This window comes from Trachurus japonicus, chromosome 13 (assembly GCF_045865225.1).
Source record: "Trachurus japonicus isolate A0001 chromosome 13, Traja_1.0".
In the NCBI taxonomy this organism is placed as follows: domain Eukaryota; kingdom Metazoa; phylum Chordata; class Actinopteri; order Carangiformes; family Carangidae; genus Trachurus; species Trachurus japonicus.
This window is the reverse complement of record NC_140919.1, coordinates 18,633,876-18,647,556: the sequence shown is the minus strand read 5'-3', so window position 1 is coordinate 18,647,556 and position 13,681 is coordinate 18,633,876. Positions and strand designations below refer to the sequence as shown.

Sequence of the window (13,681 nt, the reverse complement as noted above, 5' to 3'; positions counted from 1 at the left end):
CTCTGTAAAGACCTCTGTGTGTTTGTGAAACAAGTGGGACCAGACTGCAGATGCGTAGTGCTGCGTTAGTATGTGTTAGTAATACATTTTAATATCTTATGACAACTGTATCATTCAAGCAGTTTATCATTAACTTATCGAGAGGAAAACTAAATAAATAGCCTACAACAAATATTTTTTCAGAGTAGCCTTTTACACACACATTTTCATATACTGGAAAATATTTCAAGAGTTGGCACATCCTTTATGAACCAGTAGTTGTTTCTGATGAATGTCATTGTCCAATGTGATGCAAGATTAGATTAAATTCCAACAGTCTGAATTTGTTGAATCTGTTTTCATAACGAACTAGAGATCATAGCTTTGTTAATGTTTTGTTTGGATTCAACAAATCATTGCTGATGTATTTGCTTTGTGGTAACTTTGTGCATTTAAAGTTGTACTTTCAGTGAGATTTACGTGGTTGGAATCATTTACAATTGCATCACGTTATGTCACAGACGACAGTCCTCATACCAGATAATCCTTCATTCAATTTTTGCCATTTTGATAAGGTCACAATAACAATGGACAATTTCTAACTGAGAATAAGGCTGTTGATGTTTTTTTGTTAGTGTTTTTTGTAAATATGGCTTGGTTAGATGTGAAACTGTTGTGTGAATCAATTTGCAGGAATGGTAGAAATAAAGTTCTTCTTTAGTTGTAGTATTACTGTAACACTACATCAGAATACTGGTACAAAAATGGCCTCAGTTCTTACACATTATGCAAATCCTCAGTGATGTGTGCACAATATAATGGTTTGGAGTGTGGGTTCACAGAACAAGCTTGCACCTACATTAATTACCTCAAATGTGAATTTATAGAATCTACCATGTACAAGAAATGAGGTTAAACCTGTTTAATGTTATGATGCAAAGACTACCAATGCAGTTTTCACAGATTCTCTTGCCGCCTGTGTACATTTAACAGGATTTAGTGTGAGGAGATTGACGAAAACAAGATGTCTTTTGTTTTTTGCCGGTTTGTTTTTGGAGAGGCGTGCTTAGATTTTGAAAATCTTCTAAACCTCCAAGGAAGTGGGGAGGGGAAAAAAGTGGAGGAGTGATAGAAAGGTTAAGAGAACATTGTTCCATATGTAACAGGTTGGCATATGTGACTTGAGGCTTCAGGTGTCTTGAAAATGTGCGAGGAGCTGCCTCAGTGACGCTGACTTCTGTAACACAAACCCTCACCAGTCGCTACGTTCTGATCCCCTGTCTGTCTTCAGCTTATCCTTAAGCATGACTCAGTGAAGGAACAGACAGTTGAGCTCAGGCTTATTGAATGTTGTCCCTCTCTTCACAGTTTGGTAAAAAATAAATAAAAATAAAAATCCCCAATTAAGTATACAATCGATTTGTTGAATATCTCTATAGACTAGGCTTGATGAATATATTTATCAGCACCAACTGACAGAAAACTCATCCCATCATCCGTAATCCTCCAGTTGGATTACAGGAATAACAGAAGTGATTTAAAGGTTTGATAAAATAAATAATAGGAGGCGCACATGTTTTTGAAAAAAAAAAAGAAGAAGAAGAAATGAAATGAAAAAAAAATGTGCTTAATGGAGTCCTGTACGCCTACCTAGACTGGCACTGTTTCAAGCAGGCATGGATTACTACTAAATATGTGCTCCCTTCAACGACAGCTAAACACAGTCATTACAACTGGGACACCATAGCTTCTGGGTAGAGCTACTCTCACACACCCATGGTTTTCTGAGCAGAGTAGAATATGAATGTCAAAATAAAAAAAGGAAGATTTGAAGGGTTTTGTTAGATCCCAGTGATTTTCAACTCCCTCATTCATTCGGTTCCTTTTTGGTGTGTCTGTTACAGTTCTACGCTGTCTTTTCCGCAGTCTTCTCTGTCATGCATGTGTAAATCTACATTACATACTTAGCACAGCTGAAAAGAAGGATTTTACAGCCCATCCCTTTTTTTAGCCTTTGTTTGATAAATCTTATCAGTCTCAGTTTTCATTCCTGGAATATTGGCCAATGGAATAAAGATTTTGAAAAATGGAAATGCATAAAACATTTATGTGGATTTATTTTGAAAATCAAGGTCGATTAGGACATTTCAGATATCCAGGTATTTAGAAAAAATCTCAGTGTGCACTTTTAAATTAACACAGACCTAGCATAGCTGGTTGTAGTTACCATGTTGGTGTTATTCATGAGACAAGAAATGCATTGGTTTGGGAAGACAGGGGTCATTTTACAAGAACCTACGCAAAACCAGGATGACCTTTTCCTATTCATGGCCTGGTCAGGGTTTATAATAGAAGTCAGAATGACAGAGAAGCAAGAAGGACTCAAAGGACATTTACAAGATGTACACAATGACAGGTAATGTGCACTTCGAGACAAACAAAGTTGTGAATTTGTGATTGTGTAATTAATAGACAGAAATTATGTCATTTTATTGATTTATTAACAGATTTTTGTTTATCTGGTAAAGCTATAAATCAGTGTTACCAAAGCAAATAATAGAGAAAGCTCCATGTTTTGGTGAGAAATGTCCTTTTATCTTCAGTGAAGCAGTGGGGTGTATGGGCTGTATTGCTCTGGCCCTGTCTGCGTACTGTGAGCATCCCACTAGACTGTAAGGAAGAGCAGGGCAGCCTCTCCCGCTGCCTCTCCATCTCCCAAGAAAAACTTCTAGACCGAGTCATCCAACACGCCGAGCTCATCTACCGCGTCTCAGAAGAATCATGTTCTATGTTTGTGAGTAAATCTTTACACTTGCACACTTCACTGGGGGAAAATGTTTTTTTTGTTTTGTTTTGTTTTTTGTTTTTTTTCTGATGTGTAGCATCCACAGGCTCTTACTTTTATAGAGTATAGCTTGAGGAGAAAAGGAATCAATCTCCACACTGAGGACTGACTGTGGAAATTAATTTTTATTGTAACTAGACTTAGAGGATTCAGCTGCAATTAAGAAAGAACTTGTTAACCTACATCAGGGGATTCTCATTCGAGGCATGGGCATGAGTTTCTTTATGAAAGGTAAAATCTGCATTTTGAGAATAAGTGCTGTGGAACATTGCCTTAGGCAAAGGCTACAATGACAGCAAGACTATCCTACATTTGAAAAGCTGTCTAGTATCACTTGTGGCAGAAAAAAGTAGTTATGCAATAAAACAGTGTCATCCAGAGAGCAATGGAATTATGTTGTTTTATAACATATCAGTGTTGAAAAGTAATTAAAAAGTCACTTATCCCTGGTTATATCTCAGCAGCCTGTCCCATATTTCCCATATTCAATTATTTTTCATCATGGAATGTACCAACACTTAGGCTGAATTCTACAATGGGAGTAAAATGATTTTTGTTGGTCTTTCTCACAATATGCTGGAGCAAAAGCACTGACACTTTCTGTTAGATTCTCTGTGTTATTTGCTTTTGATACTGACATGATCATCACCTCGCTGCCAGGCTTCAAAGTAATCTTCTATTTCTCTTCTGAGCCAAAGATGTTTTATTGAAGAAGCAGGCCTACAGTGGAGTAATACCAATGCGATAATGATATACTGCAGCAGTGAGAGCAGAGCTTTTGCAGCCTGTTGAATCCCCTTCACTCGGCAGCTCCAGATCCAAAATGGTCTTTGAAATGGGATGATGTAGAGCTTGTTACTGAGAAGACGCTGCATGGGGTCTACAGATGAGAACAAGTTGGAAAACAAAATGTGCCTCTGCTGTGTCTCCAGTGGCCGAGACTGTTGAAGCTTTTGTCACTGCTTTCCTGATGCTCTTTTTTAAGTGTGTGATGTGTCTGCTGTTGTGCACTCCTGTGTAATTCTATAGCAAAGTGAACAGGCTTTCACATCTGTTAGAGAAATCCACTTGTGTTGATCACCGTCTATACTGTAGATGGTTAGGACTGAGAGGATAACCATGTCAACCTAAGGCTCAAAACCAAAACAATAATCTATTCTAAAAACTTTGCAAAAATTTAAGCAAAAACAAACAAAAAAAATGTTAACACATACTTAATTCCTATGAAGACAGAAATTTGAGGATGGTGTTCACTAAAGGCATAGAAATATTGTATTTAAGTATGAACAGCATGGGCATTACACTTATGCTGTATTTTCATTTCCTTCCTTCTTTCTTTCTTTCTTTCTTTCTTTCTTTTTTAATCCTGTGTTTGTGTGGATCATAGGAGGAGATGTTTGTCCCCTTTCCATTACGGCTCCAGAGGAACCAGGCTGGATATGCATGCATCACCAAAGCTTTACCCATCCCCAGCTCCAAAAGTGAAATCCAGCAAATCTCTGTAAGTTCATGGTCATTGATAACCTCAGACTCAGTGGAGTGTTTGAGCATCACGGTGTGTATGTGTATAGCCTTATTTATTATCCGACCTGTGCCCATACATATGTATATGTCTTTCTGAGATAGATTGTATACAAATAAAAAAAAGACATAAGTTGTTGCATGGATGTGCGTTTGCAGGTTTATTAGTGGCATTGCCCATTCACTATAATGAGTTTGCATTTGTGTGTGTGTGTGTGTGTGTGTGTGTGTGTGTGTGTGTGTGTGCATGGTTTTGGGTAGTGTCGATGCGTGAAGGCTGGCATCGCATCTCTACTCACTTTGCAGCCTCTCTGGTGCTAATCGCCATAAGCTTTCTTTGGCAGTAACAGTGTCCAAGTGTGCAAGCGAGCTCCCAGTCAGCTGCTGAGTGGCCGGATGTTTGCAGCAATTACAATGAAAGGGTCCTCAGATTTCATAAATATTCATATCTGTATCACATTTCTACACACTCTTATCTGTGTCTTTAGTGAGTTTGTGGCAACTTTCCAGAAGGGTGCAGCCTTTTCAGCTGAAAGGTCAACTTGATCGTTGGCGTGGAAGCTGAACTGAGCTAAAGGCCAGTGATGGGTGAACCGGCTGATGTGAACGATAATTTGGTTAATGTGAAGTGCTACAAAAGAAAAAAGAAAAAAGAAAACCTTCAACCAAAAAAGGCCAAGTCCAGTATAATAGCATAAGCAGTTTCTTTCAGGAGCCATTTTGGTAATATTTGCAACTGCTGGTTTAAAGTTATATCATCACTATAAAAGTAAGTGTGATCTTTGAAACTGCCCCCACTTGCAAGCCTCCTCTTTATGTTCAGAATTTATCCTCTGCCCTTTGTGTTGAAATATTGCCTGCTCAGCAGTTTAATGGCCATTTGTGTGGTGGTCATTTGCTCTTTCTTTACAGTCTGCCCTGCTTAGGGGAATTTAAGCAGACTCCACTGCTTCACCAATGACATTTCAACCTTCTTTTGTTGCTGAAAGTTTTGTAGCTGACAAGTCATTGATCCAAAGCCATGCTTTTATTAAGTCCTTCAGTCTTTTATTGATCACTCTTGTCCATGGCTATCCTATTGAAACCCTTAAGGGCAAATGGCTGCTATTTATTTCAAATATAAATGTTCCTAGAAAGACACAAATAGAGTAAAGTGTAGTGCCCCTGCTGCTCTGTCATGTTCTGTTGCACAATATCTTTATATTTAGGGACGATCCTGTGGTTAGTATACGTATGTTTTATTTCAGTCTTTCATCCAGTTGTATCAATTCTTCATCTATGTGCCCTGCAGGATAAGTGGTTGCTCCACTCTGTGCTGATGCTGGTGCAGTCATGGATTGAGCCTTTGGTCTACCTGCAGACCACACTTGATCGCTATGACGATGCCCCAGAAATGCTGCTCAACAAGACCAAGTGGGTGTCAGAGAAACTGATCAGTCTGGAGCAAGGAGTGGTGGTCCTTATCAAGAAGGTTGGTCACAATAGATCACAACAGAAAAATGTTTTAGTTCCAGTCTTGCAAGTATACGGTAGTATTTCAGATAAGAGAATTCCTTATGTCTTTGAGACCCTTCTTATTTCCTATTTTTTATTTTTTTTTCTCAATATTTCCATCATATTCCCTAATGGTTCCAAACAGATGTTGGACGAAGGGACTCTGACTACAACCTACAGTGAACAGGGAATATTCCAGTACGACGTGCAACCGGAGATGCTGGAATCAGTTATGAGAGACTATACCCTGCTGAGCTGCTTCAAGAAAGACGCTCATAAGATGGAGACTTTCCTCAAGCTCCTCAAATGTCGACAAACTGACAAATACAACTGTGCATAAAACATAAAGTACAGCTGTTAAATAAAACAATGTTTGGCTTTAAATGAATTCCTGTGGTTGGTAGCTGTGCACTTATAGATATGACCATGCCTTGGGCGATTCAGCCTTGCTTGCAATGTGGTGCATTCGATATTGATTATTTTGGAACACCTTCACACAGAACTAAGTAGGTGTAATGTTGTGCCCTTACTTCATCATACTGCATTTTATATTTCCCAGCTCAGTTGTTATTTTAACCTGGCAGAGGCAACAGAGGGCAAACTCCCAAAAGATTATTTGCGTGTTGAGCTGTCAAAAAAATCTGCATATCCTGCCATTGATTTCCATTTCTTTTGTTCTTAACTGGAGTTTGTATTCCTCGCTGCTTCGTGCAGTGTTTTGATTATTCCCACAGCCCCTTGAGTATTCACTGAGACTCCCTTTTTAAATGGAGTTGGTTTCACTTCTGCATTAGTGAAATGAAACACTTTCACCGGAGATGGAGTCAAACAGAGAGCAATCGCTCCTTAGAAAAAGAGACGCAGTTTGATTGGTGAAGGAGAGTGTGAGAGAGAGGCAGATAGAGAGAGAGAGCAAATAATAGCTAAAATGAGAGGCAAGCCTTATCTGGGGTTTTTGGTTAGACTCAGGTTGATATTTGTTGAGTGCTTGTCAAATCATCATTCAATTCAATTCAATTTATTTAAAGTGGGACAATGCAAGTTCATGAACGAAACAAAATCATGAATATTTCTGGGCCTAAATGTGCCTAATTTAACCTGAATGTAAGAGGTTTATTAAAAATATTGTTTCTTCACTTTGAATACATAATATAAGAAATATACAATTCAAATTCATTTGTTAGATGTTTTGAATGTATAATCTCAGAAAGCAAACCACACATTTGTGTACTCTCATGTGTAAATAGAAGAGGCCCACTACAGTGTGAAAACCCTTCTAGTTGGCCGCTGGTGATTTAAGAAGCTAATAAAGCAAATTGTGGAAAAAGAAGAGAATGTGTTGTGATTTAATTAATCTGAGTGAGTGAGTGAGTGAGTGAGTGAGTGAGTGAGTGAGTGAGTGAGTGAGTGAGTGAGTGAGTGAGTGAGTGAGTGAGTGAGTGAGTGAGTGAGTGAGTGAGTGAGTGAGTGAGTGAGTGAACAACATAGCAAGGTAAGAGATCAATTGCTGAACCATGTCCTTGATTCTGCCCTTTCTGCCCCCAAACACAAGAGGGTAGTAGTGCTCTGTCCTGAAGGTTATCTTTTCCCCCCCTTGAACTATCATGCACTTTATCACATTGTATGTATTTCATTGGTGAGTGCAAAGCTAAAATGCATTGGCTTGGTGAAAAAACTATTTCTCGATATTTGCAGATTAAATTATTATTATTATTATTATTATTATTATTATTATTATTATTATTATTATTGTTGTTATTATTATTATTATTATTATTATTATTATTATTATTATTATTATTATTATTATTATTATTATTCCTTAAATGAGGGAAGAGGCAAATATTGGACAGTGGGCCACATAAAACCCACATAGTAAAAGTTTCAGACACAACATGTTCTAACTAGCAAATCTCATGATTCCTGCCATCCCAGCAGCCAAAATAAAGCACCTGCAGTTATCCCACTTGCAGTTAATGGGCTTAAATTGGCCAGCTGTATTGCTTGTTCCTGTTTACATCTGCTGCCACACCATGCGACAGGGAAACAATAAAGGAAGCAGTCGCCACAAGCATTTTTCTCTCCTTTTTCTCACCGCTGGTCTCAGGTTTCTTCTTGGCTGTATTTCACTATCTTGAGTGCCCTGCTACATCCTCTGCTCTTCCATCCCCTGTAACCATATCAGAAGAGGTAAATCAGCCTTGTGGTTGCCACAGTGAGTCCGGTGTCAGCATAGAGAGGCAGTGTCATGTGGTGTGGCTGGATGTTGAGGCAGGATGTGGTAGGGGGGCCTAGTGTCAGCAATGTCAGGTTCAGCTTCCTGTGGCCTAATCACTTCAGTATGGGGGCTCAGAGGAGATTGAGTAGCCTCTGTTCCCCTCTGCAGGACTGCAGCTCTGCTGCCTCCAACCTATGCAGAGCAACCATCAGCTTGCTTTGTTTGGTTCCTAACAACATGTGAGTAATCACAGGCAAACTAAAGCCCTGTGCCCCCACCCACTTCTTGAGCTTTGAGGCCATAAATATTAAAGATTGGCTATAAGTAGTAAGAGGAGGGAGGGGATCAGTGCAGAGAGATAAAGATGTTAGGGAGTTGAAGGGGAAAGAAGGACACAGAGATGAAGGGAGGAGTGTGGGGCCCGGGTGATTTCACAGTCTAACTATTATAACCTGAGGAAAGGAAATCTAGACTGCTGAGGTGCATAAGTGGAGCAGAGGAGGCGAACAGAGAGCAAGAGGAAAGGAACAGGAAATGTAAAGAGAATGGACTGAGAGAATGAGGCAAAGAGGTAAAGTGGGTAGTTGTTTCTTTTTTTTGTTTTTTCTCAGTGTTGATTTAAAATGTGTCAGTCAAATAGAGGGGAAAACTGGGGAAATGAGGGAGAGGGGGAAAAAGCTATAGCCAAAATGACTGGGGAAGGGTCTGAGCACAGCTCTAAGCAGTGTGACATGCAGGGAAGTAGGTTGGATCTAGAGAGAAAATGGATGGCTGGAAGGCAGGTACACAGCTAGAAGAGTTAGGCTGGAAAGTGGAGTTGGCTTGATATGAAACCCAGACTCAAAGTATGAAGTCCTTGAGCCTCCACTGGATCGTTTGGCTCGCACACTGTTGTTGTGCTTTCATTTATGGCTCAGAATGACAGCTTGGAAAGTCCTAAAACAGTCCCACAGCCCCTGTATGATCTCCCACACTGAAAACCATGTAGTAACGTCTCTGTGCCTTTCCCCCCTCATTTCCTTTGCTTTAATGACATATTTATGGTGTAGCAAGAACTTGTCACTTAAAAGGTCTGTATGTTTACTTGTGTAGAAGTAGAAAATAGGGAATGAGCAGAGGTACAGCCTTCCCTTTGCATCTCTGCTTCTGACAGCCCAGGCTGCTGCTGCTTTTTAAGGACAACCGTCTGTATCCTTCCACAGCAAACCATGGGGAATTTGTTTGGGTCATCAACGGATGGCATAAGTTCTCAAATAAGAGCCAACCAAACCAATCCTGGGGTCAGGTTGGCCCGAGGCTACATCATGCACAGCTGTCTGTGTGTAATCTTAAAGTCAAGCGTGTCTATGCTGGACCCAGTGACACATCTAAAACCTTGGGATGTCCACTCTCACCTCACCCTCTGCCTGTCTTTTGGCTCCCCAGATGAGGCATCTCTTCAAGGCTCTGTGGAGAGGTGAGTGAGGGTCAAGAAGGTCGCGGGGATCAAGGCCATCCTAACTGTTCCAATATGTTAGAAAATGTCAGGTTGTAACAGCAGCAGGCTCGTGTTTCCCCGAGGAAAGACAATGTTGTAGTGAAAGAGAAAGTCATAATATGAGTTGAATTCTGAACATACACCTGAATATAAATGAATGAATAACTTATTGTAGTTCATTAGTGTTTCCTTTGATGGATAATTACTTTAATAATGACATTACAGCTTTTATGGGAACTAAGAGATAAGCAAGCAGAATTAAATAACTCCTTGGTGTCTCTTTGTTTACCCAAATGGTAAATCAATGCAGTGTTATGTGAAAGCTTCTCGGACTGTGGTTTTCACAGTTACTGCCATTACATAACCTGCACGTGGCGCACACACAAACAGAGGGGATGCCTCAACATGTGGCTATGATTAATAGGGGAATATTTCAGTTGTGGTGAAACAAGCCCTATGGGGTGTCTCTTGGTTCGTAGCACTGTGAACGGCAGGATTTACACCATCAGGAAATTAGATGATTACCTTGGAGAAAGTGGGGAAACCTGCTTATGCAATGTGAACTTAGAAGGGGAACAGCCATCAATTGTCCCAAACTGAAGGCAGGGAAATACAGATTTGTTGTCCTACAAGGCATTCCAAAGCTGTGAAGACACAGAGAGAAACAGGAGGGAAACATCAACGAGTTGTAAATAAATGCCCCAGACAAGGAGCCAAAAATACACACATAAACTTAGCTTTGTCACTTTCCGGCCCCTAAAATCTGTAATGTGCAGCCTCCCTAGGTTGAAATCCACGTGATTTTATGCGCGGTTCCCTCAGTTGTCTTCCAGTGATGCAACCAGGTTTCAAATTTGCATAATACCACCACTACCTGAGACAGGTAGAAGGGGTGGGGCGGGGCAGTGGTTCATTTGTATTTAAAGGGACAGGCACTGAAACCAGCTTTTCAGAACAGGGGTAGTTTGAGAGTATGAAAAGAGAGCTGTTTGATCCTTGAGGTATTTTGACCAAAGCATGTCACAGATATATATTTAAGACACCTGGGAACTATTTTAATTTGTAGAAAAGGGGCATAACATGTCTCCTTTAATATTAGGTTTCATACACAGTTTTCCAGTGAGGTTGTGGCTTTGAAGATGTATTGACAAGACTAAGCCGACAACAATCCTCTAAATCTTAATGCCGCGATTAAAGAGTAACTTTTCATCATTGCAGGACATAACATGAGTAAGGAGGATCGGTCTGTTTTGAATGTCTCTCATTTTTGCTCTGTCTGGTAGTTCTGCACAACATTTTCTGTTGATGATTCACTTTGTAGCTTAATGTTTCTTATTTGAAGTAAAATCAATTGAATGAACCAGACCCAGAAGAGGTCTGCTGAAATCTGACTTAAAACTAGATTCAAATGTTTGTTTTGTTTTTTGTTTTTTGTTTTTCTTGGCAATACATCTAAGCAACTAAAGTGTCATCTGTTTTCATTGACCCAGACTGGACTGTCCAGGGTTTCAACAACTACTGTAACAATACAGCAAATGAAGTTGAATAAACATTGCTTTAATCCACAAAGACTTGTCATTAAGACTATCAAATCTAAAAATAGGAGCCAAAATTAAAAAGATGAATTAGTTGTAGTTGTTAGTGTAATTTATTTTGTACTACAAATCAACTTACAATAAATATGATATCTTTATTGGAGATAAATGTGTTGAAAGAGCTGCAAAATGTTCCTAAGAGGTGCTCATCACACATCCCATTTATTAGAGAAGAAATATCAGTGGTGGATATTATGGTATTATAACAGTACACCTACTTGTGTGACTCAGCTCTTTCCTAACGTCCCTCTGAATGCTATTATGAAGCTTTGAGTGGTATTCAGCTTTAGACAGTTGAACAAAGTGTTTTGTCTCCATTGTGTGCATCCTTGTATGTTTCATTGATGACTGAAAACAGCAGTTTGTAAGACTTTTCAGACTCATCCACAAAAAAAGGCATCTGTAGTTGAAGTTTATAGTTAATGATACAAAGCACTGCAGATGCTGCCACTCACTTCCACTCATCAGCTTACTGTGGCTATAATGAGAGACAAAGAAAAACATCTTAGATGACTGTATCTAAACCAGCGGCTGTGGAACACACGCCTTCACTTTAGGAAAGAAAAACGAAAACGGCAGAGAGATGCCAAAAGAAGCTGAGCTTAAATCAATGCAATTTCCTCCCTTCACGTCTGTGGCCAGAAGGACTTTTTGGAGTTTTCCACCTCTTTCAGTTTTTTTGTAAAAAAAAAAAAAAAAAAAAATCTTTCTTTCAGATATGTACTGTAAGTCATTGTGCACAAGGAGGGGCTGAGTGAGAGAGAGGGAGTGTTGTGGAAGGGCATATATTTGTCTTTCTGCCAGTGTGCGTCTGCTTATGTTTTTCTTAGATCAAGACACAGGCCCAAAAATCTAATGCATTTCCTTCACTTCAGGAAGCACTTTCATAACTTCAAATATAATAATTTCCTTCTTGGAAAGACGCCGGGGATTATCCATGTGTATTTGGCTTTCATTTATCTGTTTTCTTCCCTCTGAAAGAAAAGGATTGGAGAAAAAAGGGGGAGCTCACAGACAGTAAATGGTTGGACCTCTGGCCTCTGATCCTAAATGGGTTTTGATAGGTGTGGTGAATTCAGTTTCGGCTCAGGGATTATGATTTACTGCATCTCTGGTTTGTCTCCAGGAAAGCGGCACTCACATCCTCTGCCTATTTTCCTGTTTGTTTTGCCTTGCCTTGATGGCAGAGCAATGCTGAATATAAAAGGTATACGGGAAGAAGCCGTCTCTCCTCTGACATATGGTACAATAAAGAGGAAAACTGAGGTTGGGTGAGTGTGATGCAGTTCAAATGAATTGTGGTGTATTAATGAGCATATGAGAGATTTATTTTAGTAGACAAGAACCAATTACTGTGGAACACTTGTGAGTTATGAATCCTCAAACAAACTTGGGACTGAACTTGAGGTGTCCTTAGGACTCACTCAGTCAGTCATTCAGAATATCTTTTACCAGCATGTTGCTCCATTAAGGCTCTTAAAATTGTTAAAGTTGAAATTTGATTGATTTTCAGTCACTACTCTCAGCTACATCTGTACTCTCATTTGGATGAGACAACTTTGCCTGAATGAAATGTTTTCTCTCCGCGCTCCCCCTGACATCAAGCCTCGCCACAAGTATTTCATAATATTGATTGCTGAAACCATTAAACTGGCTATAAATGGCATTAATACTGAAGCTAACAGGGTGACTTATTCTCCCAGAGTGAACTCTTTGTGAAGTGTGAGATATACAGTATTTATAGGGATGAATAAAATGAGTTCCATGAACATTTACAGTAAATTATCATAACCATCCTTTCAGCATTATTTTGCCCGGGATTCAATTTCCCAATTGTTTAATGGAAATTAGTTACAATTTGGCTGTAAGTCAGACATTAATGTGCTCTGAATGCAACATCCTGTATTCACAACTGTGACCCATCCATTCTTCATCCAGCCACCGTGATGATGCTTTCAATTAAAATGTTTACTTGCTGTGGTCCCCCATACTCTACCCCCAAATTTGTGGCTTCCTCACATGCCCTCCAAAGCTGACCAACTGTTTACGTAGCTCCAAACCACGTAAAACAGGCTGAGAGGGTGGTTCGATTTCGATGTGGTGCTGGGAAAACTGAGGTCAAATGCTATTTGACAATAACAGAAAAGGGGTAATATATCAACCCCTCAAACCAGCAGCTTTAAGAATGGAGACAGTATGTAAGGTTATGTCATGATAGTAGTAGGAAGTAGTTAAGGAAAAGAGTCATTAGAGTCAACCACAGCACAACAGTGTAACCAGTGTAAGAGAGTTAAGAGCTAGAGAAAACAGAAAGAGATCACAGGTCTGCTAAAAAAAAAGAAGAGACTGGATATGGCCACTGGGGTGGTGATGTACAGCGAGATGTGATGGAGAAACAACAACATCACACAGTTGCAGTTTCAAGGGTCCAATTCAAAACTCCATTTACTCCTAATTTGAAGGTAACTGCAGAGTAAATTGTTTTGAAGGCACAATATTCAGGCAGCCCTGTGAGGCAAGGACGACACCGTGACTGACAGGTGGATAAACAG

The 13,681-nt window shown here is 39.7% G+C and overlaps 1 protein-coding gene across 1 annotated transcript; it reads left to right on the top strand.

Annotated features, from left to right (window-relative positions):
• Positions 1-2,339: 2,339 nt before the first annotated feature.
• Positions 2,340-6,743, top strand: smtla (somatolactin alpha). Its single transcript, XM_085796664.1, has 5 exons — positions 2,340-2,395; positions 2,563-2,773; positions 4,212-4,325; positions 5,637-5,816; positions 5,985-6,743. Exons 1-5 carry the CDS (start codon positions 2,340-2,342, stop codon positions 6,177-6,179), a joined length of 756 nt encoding a protein of 251 aa, XP_085652790.1. The 3' UTR covers positions 6,180-6,743.
• The last annotated feature ends 6,938 nt before the right edge of the window (positions 6,744-13,681 follow it).